This window comes from Mus caroli, unplaced genomic scaffold (genome assembly GCF_978045245.1).
Source record: "Mus caroli unplaced genomic scaffold, Mus_caroli_1 scaffold_1, whole genome shotgun sequence".
In the NCBI taxonomy this organism is placed as follows: Eukaryota; Metazoa; Chordata; class Mammalia; order Rodentia; family Muridae; genus Mus; species Mus caroli.
The window spans coordinates 94,411,882-94,430,346 of NW_028227256.1; the positions used below are offsets into that span (position 1 = coordinate 94,411,882).

General features: G+C 38.1%; 1 protein-coding gene across 10 annotated transcripts in view; it reads right to left on the bottom strand.

The window, feature by feature from the left end:
- The window catches only part of Pam (peptidylglycine alpha-amidating monooxygenase), a 271,195-nt gene that overhangs the window by 49,258 nt on the left and 203,472 nt on the right, over positions 1-18,465 (bottom strand). For all 10 annotated transcript variants that reach the window (XM_085839864.1, XM_085839854.1, XM_029480198.2 and 7 more), the window contains exons 13-14: positions 11,231-11,415; positions 9,408-9,479 (exon numbers count right to left, since the gene is read on the bottom strand). In XM_085839864.1, coding sequence (XP_085695990.1) covers positions 9,408-9,479; positions 11,231-11,415 — 257 coding nt within the window. The remainder of the gene's footprint in view (positions 1-9,407; positions 9,480-11,230; positions 11,416-18,465) is intronic.

Sequence of the window (18,465 nt, forward strand, 5' to 3'; positions counted from 1 at the left end):
TTCCATTGATCCACATGTCTTTTAAAATTCACATGAAGAGGCAACAATGCCTACTCAAGTATACTGGATGGCTAGCTCTGTCCATCCTTCCAGGCTATAAACATACTCACTGAAGGTTTGAGTGCTTATGGGAAGAAACTGGGTAGTGCTCCCCTTCTGACACATGGTGTTGAATTTGCTCTCCCTCTGCTGCCTTGCTTGTGATATGTGGAGCCACACTTCCTTAAGAGCCCACTGGCTATATTCCCCAGACTCCTAACCCTCACACACTTATACCTTTCTGCTTCTAGAAAACATTCCAGCATAACCCAAAGGAACTTCATGATAATGACAATGTGGTACAACTGCAATGGTCAACACTAGAGCCCCCACCTACCCAGGGCTAATAGGCCTTTGTCATGTGGCTAGTATACCTGAGCCATGTTTGAGTTGTTCTTACTTCTAACTAAATGACAATAAATAGCTAGTATGCACCACATGGATGTAAAGGACCTCTCTTACATGTCCTTACTCCTGCCCACTTCCCTTGCTAAGGTGCAGGTAGACATATTCAGTTCCTACTCCACCACTGTGTGACTTTTGCATGAGTTAATCAAGAATTCAAAGACAGGAAATGAATCCCTGTGGCTTGTTAGTGGTAGGCAGGTAGCAATTTATTGGAAACTCTTTTCATGATATTCTATACAAATTTCCTCCAGTCATCTTTGCTTTCAGTTTTTCATCTGTCTGCACAACATATGAGAATGTTGTCATATCCCAAGGTCTATACTGGACATTTCCCCCTCATACCCAGTGATCTTAGTCATTTGCTGCTAAAGCTCTTATCCCTAGGAAAATCACACCTAGATCTGCAGTTTTGCTAGTACTAGACTCATTTATAAAACTGTATTCTGGGGGGCTAGAGAGAATGCTCAGCATACGAGAGGGAACACTGTTCCTCCAGACAAGCTCAGTTCAGTTCTCAGCACCACACTGGGACGCTCACACATGCCTGTAATGCCAGTGCCAGGGGAATCTGACTTCTTCTGACCTCTAAAAGCATCTGCACTCATGTGGACATATTCCTGCACACACACACGGGCACACACACACACACACACACACACACTATTTGATATCTTTTAAAAAATCCCATATTCTGAGACTTTCTATTTGATGGTGTTTTCCCTGATATTAGAAACATAACATCTCTAAAATTGAATTATTTTTCTTTCTTCCATTTATATATATTTTTCCATAATCATTCTCTCAATCCAAAACACTGAATTTTCCCGTCTCACTTTAGTGACCACAAATTCCAAATTACACTGTTTATGAACATCTTTTGCTTCCTGACTGGAAGTACTCATCAGGAATTCCCATGATCCTCTGGTCATTATGCTGAGAGATTCCTTCCAATCCTGGTCTGGACTTGAAACCTATCACGATGCTGAACCTTCCACTCTAGCTGGCTTGTGACTGATAGAGCTTCACTGCATTAGAGTCTCTGCATTTCGGTCCACAGATACCTTCTCTTCACCTCCATCAACCTGTGCATTTCTGAGTGGTTTTCTCTAGTTCTATTCTGAGACGCTCTGCTAAGGTAACCACATAATTAATTTCCCCAGATGGGCTACTTTGGGAAAGGTAGAGCATGTCATTAATATTTATGCTAGGAGAGCTGTGGACAATCATAGGAAAGCTGTTTGTTACGATGTTTGAGGCTAACAGATAACAATCTTACAAATAGCTTATAACCCATGTAGCAGTAGCCACTGCATTTATGGCTAGCAAGACCTTATAACTTTGCTGACTGCCTCATATTTTTAACACATTTCATCCCTGTGACATAGCTATTATTATTTCCCTCACTCTAGGTGTGGAAGCTAAAGGCAATTCTATCATGCCCAACTGATAGGAAGTTAAGCACTTTAAGTCTTAACTGAGTTCCATTCTATCGAGGATTGGATAGGCTTCTGTCTCTTCAATGTTTAAGGTCAAACATTTTTTTTCTTTTTTTGTTAACTGTTAATAAGGTTGAAATTTTGTCAGATTACCCTATACCATTTCAGAATTCTATAGAAAAAAAAAAAGTCCATTATCAGCAGATGGAGGCTACCTTGCATCCAGAATGCAAGCAAAATAACCTTCTTTTAAAAATAGAGTTACATATCTTAGGACATTCTGTTACAGTAACAAAACTAATAAACACATCATCGAAACTGTTCATCATATTGGATCCAGGGTCCTTTCTCTTGCCTGTAGTGGGTCCCTTTCTATAAAAAACTTCCAGTCTCCAATCAAAATTACTTTTTTTTGGGCTGGAGACACAGTTCAGTGATTAAGAGCACTATCTGCTCTTCCAGAGGTCCTGAGTTCAATTCCCAGCAACCACATGGTGGCTCACAACCATCTATAATGAGATCTGATGCCCTCTACTGGTATGCAGGTGTACAGATAGATAGAGCATTTCTATGCATTAAAAAAATTTTTTTTTCTTTTTTCTTTAAATGATCTTCCTTCCCAGTTCAGAAGCCAGGTTTGCTTTTTAGTGAAGTCACTTTCTCATTGTTACAACCAACTCTTATTATCACCACTGAATCTTGTAAACTAATTAGTGCATATTCACAACAGTAATTTCCTAAAACTGAACTAAAGGGTAATGCCTGGTTATTAGTTATGAGAGTAGAAGAGGACTTTGCTTTCCTCCTTGGTTTTCCTCACCACTGTCAACATAACCTTCCATGCACGATCAAATTGTACATGAGTGCTAAAAGGCTTCTACACCTTTAAATTATCACTGGGAAGGTAGACATGATAAGACATAAATGTCAGTGAAGAAATAACTTCCCTTTTCTTGTCCATCACCATATTCCTAGGGTTCAGTGTAGTTCCTATCATGGGCATGCCCAATCAATGATTCTAGAATGGAGAATAACTAGGGGAAAATGTTGCCCTTTGCTTTTGTATCACTAGAAACAGATTATTTCCTTGATAGTTTTATACTGCTGGGAGATTTTCAGTTGTTCTTCCTACACCCACTAACACTTTGAGTCTTACGAGATGCACAGGTAGGTCTCTGATGTTAATTTGACTGGGTACATTTGATATTTGGAAAACACAATTAGAGTAACAATTAATGCACTGAGAAAACGGGAATGCACAGTGCACACCTGGGTAAACACTACCGATTAAACCCTGTTTGCAAGTGTGTGCTTGCATTAACTACTTAAGGGAACAGTTATGATTATTTTTCTATTTAGTAGGAACCATTGACTATTCCCTACTCCTTGAAAGGAATTTCTCTTGTTTACTTCCAAGAACGTAGTGAGAATAAACTAAAATAAATGAAAGGGCATGGAGGGGAGGGGAAGGGGGAGGGGGGAGAAAGACCGCATGTGGTGGCTCACACCTGAAATCCTAGCACTCAGCAGGTGGAGGCTGGGGGATTACTGGTCTAGATCAGCATGTGCTACATATATTTCAGGCCATTCTGGGGCTACAGAATGACATCTATCTGAAAAAAAAAAAACCATAAAAGAGGCAAAATGGGAAAAGAAGAGAATAAAATAATAAATTTGCTATATGAGTTTTTTTTTTAAGTAAAAATAATTGGATAAAAAACCTAACTGCCCTTAACATTCAGAGAATGTAAAATCTGACTAAGGACCTCTGTAATTTTTTAGTAGGTCAATGACCATTTATCAGAGGAGTCACTAGAGTTAATTATAAATAGCTGACAGCTCACAAGACTGCTCCATGATTTCTATGGTATACAAAGAGAATTTGTAGTTCACTGGCAATTTAAGCACCAACAAGATATGCCAAGTAACCAAGCCAATAATAACATGTTAGATATTTAATTAATGAGAAGGATATTTGGAATGGAAAAAGAAGGTGTTTTTTTTATAAAGATAGTTTAATATTTTGCTTTGTGATTCTGTCATACCGACTCCCTGTGGGTTAAATATGATTTGGTTTATTGATTGTTTACTTGTGATTAACTCCCAATATTTATTCTCTAGCTGCACAGAAATAAACATGAGATCATGATGTCCAGCTCACAAGTAAAAGGAATCGTATTAAAGGAGATATTTGAGACATATCAAACAGGAGGCTTTTGTGATTTCCATGCATACAGATCTCTATGGGAAGGCACAGCCATGTGATAAATGATCATTCACACCTGACTATTTTGTTATTAGGGAACCAATTCTAAATAGCATTCAGTCAGCTTCCCAGAGGCTTGGAGGTATTTAGAATTGTATTTGATAGATGAGTTCAATAAATAAAGACTTGTGCATAGCTCATCAATCAAAACAAACCGATACATTTTAGCAAATGAGACCACAGACAGGAGCTGTATTGTATTTAACATCGGGCCAAATGGTGTTGAGAGTTCTTGGAATCAGCTAAGATGATATTAAAATCACGTGTACTTTGTAAGGAGATCAAAGGAACGACTTATTCTGAACAAGGCAAAGAAATATACATTTCAGCCACCACATCTGCGTGCCTCTCAGTCGTACACACTTTAGCAGATCTTACTTCAGGAAGCTCTCCAGCCTAAAAGTCTGTTAGGCTTTTAACTTGCAACTCTGTTCCTTGATTTTTGCTTATTTGATAAAACGTGGTGACAATGGTAATTCATTTTTTGTTAGCATGAAACCACTGCAGAACTATTCTGTTTCACAGAAGGTGTCTGATGACCTTTAACTGTCTGGGGTCATGGTGTGTTTTCCCTCTACAAATTGTAGTTTTGTCAAATTCTCCCTGCCTTGGGAGCACAGCAGCTCATTCTGACCTTTGCGTGGGAGGACTGATGACATGAGGGCAAAGACTCCAATGACGAGAGTTTTAAGCAAACTGAATAAAACATGTCTGCGGTCCTTTCTGCAGCAAAATACATGCTGTCCAGAGGAAAATGCATCATTATGAAGATGTGCTGGGAATGTACATCTGAGCTTTCATCGCTGTCTCAAGTGGTGGAAAGCAACGAGCCACACCGCTACAAGCAACAGATATTTCTGAGCGACATCTGTACTCTGAATTTTAAGGACAGCGATACCGAATTCCAAAACTTCTAAATATACTTATATAGATTCTTGCTTGAGGCAGGTAAGCGTTCGTGCCTAAATAATGTTGACAGAAACCTTAGGCGGTACTTCTGGTACAGCAAACAACTGTAAGATGAACCAAGAAAACCTTAGAAAGCACGCATTAGATTTTCAAAAGTGTCATCTGTGACATGTGAGAGGTCTCAGAGTGTGGGCACATCTGTTCAGAAGATCTCAACATTGCTTCCTTTCAGACAGCTGGCTAGTTCTCATTCCCTTCACCCCCAGTCAGTGGAAGTGGATTCACACATCTGTAATGGCTCACTTTTAAATGTGTTGTATTTATTACACCAGTGCACTTATTACTGTACTTACTCAATACAGGTAATCATTCACAGTTTACTGTATTCACATATGTATGCAATTCCTCACTTACAATAATTTTAAGGGGTGGTGATATTCTGTCTTCCTGTATGGGGACACATGTAATTAATTTATTCACATGTAAGCTCATCTACAGAGAAATAAGATATCTAAAAGCCAATAATAGGAGTATGATCTAATTATACAGCCATTAAAAAGGACTTCTGTAGTTTGGGTATGTACCTTAGTAGTTAATACTTACCTAGCAATACCCGAGTTTGATTCTCAGAATTGAAAGATAATTCTGTCTTACTAAAAGATTTTATTATTTTAGGAAATATGCAAGATAAAATAGTTTCTAAAAGAATATAAAATTATATATAACATATATGAATATATATTTAAACTCTATGTGTAATATATATTTTACATACAGGCATGTCTTTGTAATACCAATCTTTTGTTTATTTATAGTTTGTATAGTTTTCATCTATAATGAACATTATTTAAAAACTCAAAGTAGCCATTATTAAAAAAATTACCCTGTAGACTTGTTATGATGTTTTCAACTGTTGTGTTGTCTAAAACAATTTGAGGAGAAAAACCATTATGTCAGCGTGACTCCTTGGTGTCTCAGGAATGACAGCATTTGAGACAGAGCCTGCGGTACATTAGTAAAAGGCGCTGTGGAAAGCCAGTGTGCTAAGAATAAGCACACCAACCACACCACACAGCTTCACATGACTCCGATGTCAACTGATTTTCAGTCAAGATTAATGTTCTGGGAGCAAAGTTAGTAGTTACCATTTTTAGGGGAAAAGATTTCAAAGAAAAGAAACAAAGTATATGAACCCATGTTAAAAGGCTTGTTGAGTTCAATCAGATTGGCTAATCTAGATAACCAGCAAGCCCTAGGGATCTTTCTCCACACATTCAGAGCCAGGATTACAAATGCATGCCCGCACACCCACTTTTTATGTGGGTGCTGGGATCTGAATTCAGATCTCCACTCATGTTTGCAATAGGAAGAACTTTACCCACTGAGCCACCTCCCCAGTCCCTGTAGCTATATATATATATATATATATATATATATATATATATATATAACTTCAGTTAATAGAATATAAGCATTTCCCATGTATTTTATCTTAGTAAAGTTTATCCTTTTAAAAGACATAGTGTTTACTACATATTATGTCCTTTCTCTGCCTATCAGCTTTCCAATGAATGCTGCATACATACATTCCATATAGTGGTTTATGGGTAGATAGTATATTACTAGTTTATGTATATGTGTGTATACATGTGTATTTATCTGAGTATATTCTTGTGTACATACATTGGATCATCTATATTATTTGCATAAGAACCTGTATTTGGTGGTCAGTACAAGGCTTGCCTTCGCACACAGGTCCCTGATGTTATAGGTCATTGTTTTCCTGTTTCATGACTGTTCTTCTCCTTACCAGATTTGGAGACTTAGTTTCTATGGAACTAATGTAGATGATATCTGTTGGTTTGTGGCTAGCACCGCAGAAATGATTTAGGTCTATTTTTTGTTGAAGGTTAAAACATTCAAAGAGTTAATGCAATTTGGGGGAATGCATGAACACAAATTCGGCTTGAACAACAAAATAAAGTCATGGGTTAATTTTAAGGGTTTACTTTAAAACTTATGACACATGGAGTCATTTGTTTGAATAATTACAGTCCTCTTACTAGCTATTTGGTCAGCACGACTTCCTGGGGAATGAAATAAATAGGTATTTTGTGCAAACAAATGTCTCTTTGAAGAATGGGCCGTTCTCTCATTAATGAGTAGATTTAGCCTGTGCACTGTAAAGAAATAGATTGATCTCATTAGTACATCAGATAGTCTGTGTGAATGCGCATATTTTCTGTGTCTTCACTTAAATATTCAGCGGATGGTCTCCAGTGACCAGCAGGCTAACACAGAGACTACAGTGGCCATTGACATGGCTCTGCAGGTCACTACTTCACAGAACGCTGGAGGGGATAATGGATATACTCGTTTCAACATGTGAGCACCAGAGCTTATTTTCTGCAGCTGACTCAGAGTAATATTTCTCTCCAAGTTATATTACTTTCCTTACAGTGTTTTTCGACTATAAGCAGAAGAATACACAGTAGGACAGTTCTTCTCTTGACTTCACAAGAGTCTGGGTCCATTTCAGACTTGATGCCATGAAGGAAAGGGGAGAGACATGGCAGCATATGGTGGTAAGGCATTTTAACAGACAACAGTATGCATATTTGACACTCCCTAGATCCCAGTGATTAGAATTAAGACCGATTTGCTCATAAGGTCTTTAAGTTTTTAGTATTGATCAACTAACTAATATCAAAAGGAAAGGACAATCCTGCCTCAGTTTACATATCTGCAAATGATGGTCTCGACCGACATATTTACATGTATGTTAGCTTTGGTGAATGAGTTTGAAGACTGCTCAAGTTATTTCAAAGACATAAACTCAAACTGTCCAGTGTCAAAATAATTAATTGTAAATTTGGACAAATTTCAGCATAGTTAGAATAAACTCTGTAATACTATCTGTAATTAGGTGGTTATTCCTGAGTTGATAACAAATACATCAACAGAATCCATAAAGTTAGCTATTATTCCTTGTGTGTGTGGATGGGGGGAGTGCTGGAAGGGGGCAGTGATTAGAATTAAAAAGAACCAGACATACAGATTTTTTTTTTAGGACAGTTTTCTCCCTGGTTTTGAGTTAACACATAAATAGAAATATCTTAAGCTTTATTTTCTTTTAATACTTTATTTTAATACAATGTTTCCTTTTTGTATGTGTGTGTGTGTGTGTGTGTGTGTGTGTGTGTGTGTGTGTGTGATGTTTATTTATGTATGTGTGTTTGCATTTGTGTGTATGCCTCTGTGTGTGTGTGTCTGTGTATCTCTCTGTGTGTGTGTGTAGGCTTGAGGTTAATGCAGGTATCCTCTTCAGTTGATCTCTATTTTATTTACTGATGCAAATCTTGATGTTATTGTTGTTTGTTTGTTTGCTTTCTGAACTAAGAGCTTAGCCATTTGGCTACTCTCCATAGTCAGTTTGAGCAGGTGATCTCTTGTCTTGGATTTTCAAGCTCTGAGATTACAGACAGGCCACCATGTCTGGCTGCCTTCTTTGGAAGTGGTGGAGATGTGAACACTGCCCTCAGGCTTATTCAACAAGCACCTTTCCCACTGAGCTATATTCTTGGTCCAAACTCCCCCATACCATGACTAGAAAACATCCATTTCTCTTTTGTCTTAAACTGCCATTTCTTTGTATAAATATTAAGCTAATATTTAGACGTGTATCATATTTAGGCAGCAATGACTTAATACTCTAATACCTGACACAAAACAGTATTTTCTAAATAACTGGTAAGGGACTAAAATTCTGGAGTGGACTTTCTCACTGCCAGTCCATGTGGTTTATGACACTGTAGCTTTGAATAGTCCTAATACACAGGACACAGGGAAAAGGATGCCATCTTAACTCATCAGATGGCAATATAACAGGAGCCTATGAAGCCACAGCAGTAGTCCATCCTGTCCAGCTGAGGGCAGAGAAGAGGCAGGTTGAATTCTCAAGTTCTTTTGGCTTGAAACTCACATATCGTTAATAACCTAAGAGTTTAAATGGAGACGTTCACTAGGTTTCAGAAGCAGTGTGATACTTGTTTCTCATAGTTTAATTTGCAATTCTACAAACTGTATGGAAAAACTGCAATAGCAAACAAACTGAAGCAAAGGCAGAAAAAAAGCCAAATGGGACTCAATTACACTAGTGAATCTTGCTTTTATGGCTAAGTGTGATAAATGGCCACTTATTTATAAATTAATTATGTATCATATAAGAACAGTGAAGATATGGTCTGAGGCTGAAATAGTGACCTAAACTATCTTATCACTTCATAACTTGGCTGCCTATTTGGATAAGGAATACTTTTATGGGCTAGTTGCAGAGGTAGGATGCTTACCCTGCTCGAAGACTTCCTCCTCTCCCCGTTTTGGCTGCTGTATTAAAGCACTCTTTTCTTTGTTTTCTGTTTCTGTAAAAGATCAAAGAAGTTGATCATGAACTATCAGCATATATTACAGACTTTATTAGTTTGCTGGGATTCTACCATCAAAACAATAGTTTTATGTGTAGAATTTGATTTATATGTATTTATTATTCAGGACTTTATGTTCATTACATTGGTTACTCTCACTCTCCATCTCCCACCCACAGCACAACCATCCGTCTTGTTACATAACCACACCAAATACTTTTTTTAAAGTAACACATAAATTACATTTAAAAATGTTTCAACAAAGTACTCATATTTATTTTTAAAATCTACATAATCATATTTAAGGCATTTTTAAAAAAATGTAAACTTCTATTCTCTAAATATATTAGCATCATAGTCAATGACCTGATTACTAGCTGCTGTGGCATTTCATGGTGAAATTTGCAAAACTCCGTAAAGCCTCAGCGAACTTCATGCTGTGTCAGTGTGAAACTACAGGAATGACAGTCAAGTGTGACCATTCTGCAGATGAGCAAAAAGCTAAAGCATGGACTTAAAAATCAAAATGGAGAAGCTAGAGAAAGTACCCAAGGAGCTAAAGGGATCTGCAACCCTATAGTTGGAACAACATGATGAACTAACCAGTACCCCGGAGCTCTTGTCTCTAGCTGCATATGTATCGAAAGATGGCCTAGTCAGCCATCACTGGAAAGAGAGGCCCATTGGACTTGCAAACTTTATATGCCCCAATACAGGGGAATGCCAGGGCCAAAAGAATGGGAATGGGTGGGTAGGGAAGGGGGAGGTATGGGGGACTTTTGGGATAGCATTGGAAATGTAATTGAGGAAAATACGTAATAAAAAAAAAATAAAAAATTAAAAAAAAATCAAACCTCAGGAGCAAAGACAAGGAATGCCAAGAATTATCTTTCACTTGAAAAGGCACACTATGCGGATATGGCTGCAGACATAACCATCTGGAGCGTGGTACAATTTATAAGTCATGGATGTCATTTCCGCCTAAGGAATGAGCAGGTAAGAAAAGTACAAACAAACAGGAATTATATGAAGAAAGACTTACATTGGTGGGATTGGTCACAAAACAGTCTTTTTGTCACTGGTTGAGATTTGATGTGTATGTGTGTGTGTATGTGTATGCATGAATTTGTGTATCTATGTGGGTGCTTGCTTGTATATTTGCTACATTTGTGTCAGTGGTATACACGTGCATATATGTGTGTGCGTGAGCTGAGTGTCTATTTGTACGTGAAAACTGTGTGTGTACTATGCACTGTAAATGCGTGCATATATTTGTGTGTGTGTCTATGTTGATGTTTTTACACATGAGTGTGCATGTTTGTGGAGGCAAGATGTCAATGCTGGATGTTCAGGCAGCATCTTTTATTGAATCAGGAGCTCACTCACTGACTGGGTTGTGCTGGGTAGCCAGGAGCGCACTGGAACCTGCTGTTCTCTGCCTTCCTACTGTGGGATTACAGATGTGCACCACTGTGTCTCGTTTTTGTACACTAGTGATGGGGATCTGAGCCCAGGGCATCATGCTTTAGTGCCAAGCACTGTATCAACTGAGCCTTCTTTTATTGTTTTGATGGAAAAATGTCAGGGAGTGGAGATTGAATATGAAAGAGAGGGAAGAAATATATGTGTGCATATGTGATTGGTTAAGGAAGCTAAAAATAATTGATTGATCATGTAGTTACGTGAGACACAGAAAGGCAAATACAGACCAGAAAACCATCTGGTACTGAGTTAAACATCCGACTCACCTTTGTGATGCCCATGGATCATAACCATGTCGGATTTTACAGGAATTGGAATATTGGCCTCTTCTGGGATAGTTCTGAACATATCTGGAGCCACATTCTGTGTACAGGTCATGAAGGAAACTGCATACTTGGCTTCCATGTAATACATAATGTACAAGTTGCACATTTCATCACTAGATGTGCCACTGTAGGGAGAGGAAAGGAGACAGGACATTGAAAGTGCTCGTAGCAAACCCTTCCTTAATGCAAGAAAATACAACCTGTAAGTCTGCCAACAGCGGACTCAATAGAGAAGAACTGCATCTATTTTATATTTCTCATTAAAACCTATCACAGTCTCCAACATCAAAGATGTATTTCCACCCAACATTGAAGTATTGGTGTCTGGTTATTCTGTGGACATCACCCAGTATCACAGATAAAAAAATGATACTTAAGTAGCTCAGAGATACAGGTTTCCTCATAAATCCTTTTTGTTTTTTATTTACCTACTGTGTTATAAAACCTACACATAAATAATTCCATTTTTAAAATTACAGCATTTGCTTAGTGACGGTGTGATGGTTTATTCCAGTTATCAACTTGGAAAAATTTAGAATCATCTGGTGTTTCAGTTTCATCTCTGTTGCTTTCAAGAGAACTCCCTGACCAAAAGCTGAAAAGGGGAGGAGATGGTGTATTTCAGCTTACAGGTTATAGGATGTCAGGTCAGAAGCTCAAGGAAGAACTTAAAACAGACATGATGGAGGGACACTAGCTGGTGTCTCAAGCTTAGCTTTCTTATAAGCTCAGGGCCACCAGCTTAGATTTAGTGTCCTGTACAGTATGCTAGACTCTTCTGCATCAACTAGGAATGAAGACAATTTCCTAAGTGCAAGACACTAGACTAATCAGATCTGGGTGATCATTCAGTTGAGTCTCCACTCTGAGATGACTGTAGCCTGTGCCATGAGGATACTAAAAGCTGTAGGACATCTGAGAAAGGTGTTTCAGTGAGAATGATCTAGATTAGATTCACCTGTCAGCTTGGCTGTGAGTGACTGGTTGATTTCTTTAATTGATGTGGGAAGAACTGGTCTAATAGTGGTGGCACCATTCCCTGGGGTCCGGTCCTAGGTGTGTGGAGCCTAGAAGCATGCATGCATGCATCTTTGCTCTTGACTATGGATGTCACAATTGCTTTGATTTCCAACTGCCCTTCCTTCTCTGCAAAGATGGTCTGTAACTTTCAGTTATGAGCTAATGAACCCTTTCTTCCCTAAGCTGTTTTTTTTTTTTTTTTTTTTTAAATCAGGGTATATTATCAATCTATCAGTAACAAAAGGAGGACAGATGGTAAAATTTAAAATACGCTAATAGGAATCTCATGTATTACTTATAAGCACACTTACTGCCCAGATCCTAGAAACTTGTTTGGGATTCCCTGCCTTCTTTTTATAGTCATGTGACTCCTAAAGCATCATAAGTATATCCCTGATATCTGACAGTGGGACTGGAGCTAGGTAGTAAGGAACGGAAGAATGGTGAGCAGCGATTCCCAGTGAATAAGAGTAATCTTTTCTAAGGAGTGCACATCCTACCCAGGTAGTATTGTACAGCTGACAGATAACGCTAAGTATAGATGTTTAAAACAGTGGAACAGCTGGTTCCAAGAAAACAGTCCCAGGTAATAGGAATAACACCAGACCCTTTACAAAGCATGCTTTCCTCCTCACTCAACACAGACTACCAGGTCTAAACAGTCTCTCTGTGGTAATTAAGGCTTTCTATCCACCCACTTCAGAAGGCTTGCATAGCAACTTAATTCTGGATAAAGAACATTCCCTTTCGGTTATTAGTTGTAACCATTTTTAGCAAGCCTAATCAAAAAAGCAGCTTTCTACGTAGACTGTTTGCTCTGGAGAAATTCATCAGGGTTGGTTTTTCCAGCAGTGCCATGAAGCAATCAATTCTTTTCCATAGCAACATAGATGACATCAGCAAGAAAAGGGGAAAAAATAAAAATATTTTCCAAATCAGATGTGATTCCTGTAAGCTGTGAAAATGTGTGGTTCCCGTGAGACCTCGGGAATCAGCTCTCGCAATGAGGACAAGTTCTGCAGATGCTTCGGAAATCATTTGGCTTCTTACTGCAAATCTGATATATGTCATTTTAACAGCCTTTTCCACCCAATAAAAGCAAATCATGAAGTGAAGCAACCCCAAGCCAACACCTGCTCACTGTGTATTTCTTCATGGTGTCAAAACACCATCCAAAATTATCTTTGAACAGCTTTAGAGCTGGTCAGAAAATTATGTGCTCTGAGAGGAATGGGTGGTGGCATAATAAAAGGACATGGAAGAAGGGAGCTTCTTTTGGTTTTAGCCTGCATGCTCTCTCTTGTAGGCAGGTTCATCTATGATTCTGTCACTGGTATTAGAGACTATTCTTTGAGAGTCAAAGGGATACGGAGAACAAACAGAAACATCCAGCCTTGTAGCATGAATATCTCTCACTTTCTTGGGCTTTCCATCGACAGACAGACATTGGTGGACTAGACAGAATTTGCAATAAATTCCCTTTCAATATACGTAGATTCATTCTAGCAGTTTGATTCCTCTAGAGAACTCTGACTAATACAAGACCCATAACCCCTAGTGAAATGGACACAAATCTCCCAACAACATCAACCTACCAATCAACCAAAGAAACAAAAGCCAGAGCCAGGTGGATCCAGAAGAGAATTCTGTAAGACCTTCAAAGCAAATTAATGCTCATATTTCTCAATATTCCACAAAATAAAAATTGAAGGCACATTGCCTAATTCTCTTTATGAAGCCACTATTATCCCGACGACAAAACCACACAAAGAGGCAACTAAAATAATCAATCATATTTGCTAATATTTGTTATGAAAATAAATGTAAAAATTCTCAATAAAATGCATATAAATCAAATTCTATGCATCAAAATGAAATTCTCAATAAAATACATATAAATCAAATTCTACACATCAAAATGATTATCCACTATGATCAAGTTGGCTTTATCCCAGAGATAAAGGGATGGTTTAACACAGGTAAGTCAATAAATGTAATCCACCACATAAACATACTGAAACAAACAAAAATGCACTTTTATTAGATGCAGAAAAGACCTATGACAAAATCCATCACTCCTTAGTGATAAAATCCTAAAGAGACTAGGGATATGTTCTAGTTTGGGTAACTATTGTTTCGGTGAAGCAACATGATCAAAAGCAAGTTGGGGAGGAAAGGGTTTATTTAACATACACTTCTGCATAATAGTCTACCATTAAAGAAAGCCAGGGCAGGATTTCAAGTCAGGCAGGAACCTGGAAGCAGGAGCTGTTGTAGAGGCCATGGAGGGGTACTGAGCACTACTCCACATGACATGCACAGCTTGCTTTCTTATAGAACCCAGGACCATCAGGACAGGGTTAGCACCATCTGCACTGGGCTGTGTGCTCACTCATCAATCACTAATTAGGAAAATGCACTAACCAGTACTCCTCAGAGCTCAGGTCTCTAGCTGCATATGTAGCAGAGGATGGCCTAGCAGGCCATCAATGGGAGGAGAGGCCCTTGGTCTTGCGAAGATTATATGCCCCAGTACAGGAGAATGCCTGGGCTAGGAAGAGGGATAGCATTTGAAATGTAAATGAAGGAAATATCTAATAAAATTTTTTTAAAAAAATGAACAAACAAAACAAAACAACCCCTCCCAAACGAACAAAAAACCCAAACAAACAAAAAAGAAAATGTCCTACAGGGCTGCCTATAGCCCTATTTTACGAAGGAATTTTCTCAATTGAGGCCCTTTCCAAAGGTAACCATCACAGGACACAAGAGATATATCCCAATATAATAAAGGCAATGTACAGTAAGCTCACAGCTAGCATCAACCTTAAAAGGATAGAAACTCAAAGCAATTCCATTGAAACCAGGAACAAGACAAGGTTGTCCACTCTCCCCTTATCTACTCAATAAAGTACTGGCAGTCTTAGCTAGAGCAATAACACAACTGGAGGAGATCGATTGGATACAAATAGGAAAGGGAGAGGCCAACCTATCTTTATTTGTAGACGATATGACTGTGTACATAAAAGGTAATCAATCTGGGAACAAGGAGCTAAACTGTGAAATGTTTGCTAAAAAGAACCATCAGCCTATCCAGTGATGGGGAAAACATGCTACTCCCGTTGCCAGGAAACCAGTGAGAGGGCAATTGGTATAGGGTTAGAATATAAAGTAAGAAACCAGTGTTAATTTTACATCAATGCTAGAGGCAAGGAAATGACGAATAAGTTAGAAATTATGTATTGGAAAGTACAAAGTCATACATTTGAAAAGGCTAGTGAAGCCATGGGTCTTGGAGGAGAACCTACTGTCAAAAGTCTTTACACTAGTATACTTCATATTAGTAGCTTTAAATCTGACGTGTTTTGGTGGGCCTGGAAAGACAGGAAATCTCAAGAAATGACTGGTGAATGGAGACTATTCTTGCTGAATAACTGCCTGTAATTTATCATGTTCTGATACACCGGTCCTGATAAACCACCATTGCTGAATGACGATTTAGTTCAAATGCATATATTTTTGGTGGTATTTCTGAAAAATATTTATTTGTATCTATGTATCTACCATCTACTTCAGACTCATGGAGGCTTTTATAAAAATATTTCCTAATACAAAGGTTCATAATGGCCATTTAAGAAAGTGCCAAATATTCTGAAATGAATCACTAGAGAACCCCTGAGTCTGTAGGTCATGCTGAGACTGTAGTCAGTGACACTCTGCAAACTCAATGGTATCTTCCCCCAGCCCTAACAGAAACTGGGTTTAAATATAACCAGAATGGGTCATACTAACCTGGGAAATTAATATGAGATGTTAAAGATTTTGTTTTATGAAATCTAAGTGCTTTTAAAGATGCACGATAAGGGGTAAGTATTTAATCATATACCTTCCACTTTGCAAATACTGCACTTAAAAAAGTTGATTAATAAAAAGACATGAGTAGGACCAAACTGCCAACCAAAGAGTACACATGGAGGGACCATGGCTTCAGCCATGTATGTAGCAGAGGATGGCCTTTGTCAGGCATCAATGTGAGGAGAGGCCCTTGGTCCTGTGAAGACTCTATGCTCCAGTGTAGGGGAATACAGGGATAGGAAGTGGGAGTGGGTGGGTTGGTGAGCAGGGGGAGGGGAGGATGGGATGGGGACTTTCGGGGGGATAACATTTGAAATGTAAATAAAGAAAACATCTACTAAAAAGCAAACAAACAAAAAAACCAAACAAACAAAAGACATGGGGTAGAAAGGAGACTATTTTGGAAGAGAGCTGGAACTGCAGGAGAAAGAAGGAGACCAGAGAAGAAATGTGGGTGACAATGAACAGAGTATATTATACCAGAGCATAAAATGTCACAAGAGACACTCATTATTTTGTATGTGATACAGTAACATCGAACGGTGAATTAAGATGGTAAATAAATGCTTTATTTGTTTAGGACAAATATCTTCTATATATTGTCATTATTCTCCTCTGTTTATATTGTCACAAAATAACACATTTCAAGAGAAAAGATGACCAATAAGTTGACTAAACAGGTAAATGCTACCTGATAAGCATCCGAATGTAGATATTTAGTCTAAAATTTTTGGGTGATTAGCTGACTTAATTAGTTTAATTGACTGACTTAAATAGATTCCAATTGTTTAAACTTGGCTAAACATTTGAAATTAATTTAGAGAAGTGTCTCATTGAATGTAAAATATGTACCACAGGCGTAAAGTATTTTTCACAGATTCACTGGAGCAATGTTATTACTATATATTTTATGCAGTTTCTTCTTTAAGATATATTATTTTATAATTTATGACAAATATATATTTATGTGTAACATTTTATCCTTCAGTACATTTGTTAATTTATCCAGACTTAAATACAAATGTCTAAAAAGTACATTTAACACTAGTTTTTATTGACAAATCTTGGTGCCATGTATTAGGAGCAATATTATGTTTTAGCATATTCATCCAACAGAGAACATACTTTGGTACATCCACCACCTTGCAGAACTATCACTTTTTCATACTCAGGTTCTTGAAATGTATTTATTTTACAATATATATTATTTATTGTAGTCACTTTGTTGTCTACCAGAAAATAAAAAAAGCTATTTTCTTGTCTATTTAAAACTGTATACTCTTCAACCAACCATTCCCACTCAGTCCTACTTTAACTCTACCTCTGAGTCCTGCTAACTATTACTCTAACTCTTCAGCATTTTTAGATTGCACATATAAAAGTAAGACTGCCGCCTGACAACTCAGTGATTAAAAGCACCTGCCAACAGGACCCAGGACCCAGGGTATAAAGAGAGAACAGACTCCTCCTAGTGGTCCTCTGATTTCCACACATATGATACAACACAGGTGGTTGTATATAACACACACACACATACCAAATAGATTTAATATTTTAAACAGTAGTCTCATTTGGCATTTGTTTCTCTGCCTGGCTTATTTTACTTAGCATAATGTCAGATTCATCCATGCTGTAATATTTTCTTTTCCTTTAAAGGCTAAACAATGTCCCACTGTGCAATACACCACATTTTCTTTTCTATTCCCTCATAATGGACATGCAGATTGTTAAATTAGCCTATTTGTTTTGTTTTGCGATATTATCTTCAGATGAAGCTAAGTCAGAGTCAAGGTTGGCTTTGAACTCACCATGATTCCCAGCAAGTTCTCAAACCTACAGTCCTCCTGTTTCAGCCTCAACGGGTGTGCAGCACTGCACTTGGATCTATTTCTCAATGGCAATATTTTGAAATGAATCATGATTGTTCCAGCTAAGCAAACATTTCTCTGGTCTAAAAAATGTAAGGTTACAAGAGTCTAACTTGGCTAATGTAAAATATCACTTAACTGAACATTTTTACTTGTGAGATAAAGCCAGCATGGTTTCAGGGGTGGTATAGGGCAAAATGCTTCCAAAGTCAGGTTGATAATTCTCTAAAAACGTCAAGGAGTTTCCCAACTAGCCTGGAGCAACTATTGTTTGTACCAAACTGCTTCAAGCACTGGGTCAGACCTACATCCAGTGAGTCAGTCTCTCTCTCTCTCTCTCTCTCTCTCTCTCTCTCTCTCTCTCTCCTCCCTCTGTTTTCCCCCCTCCTCTCTCTGTGTGTGTTAGGTGGGAGGAGAGAAAGAAGGAAGTTT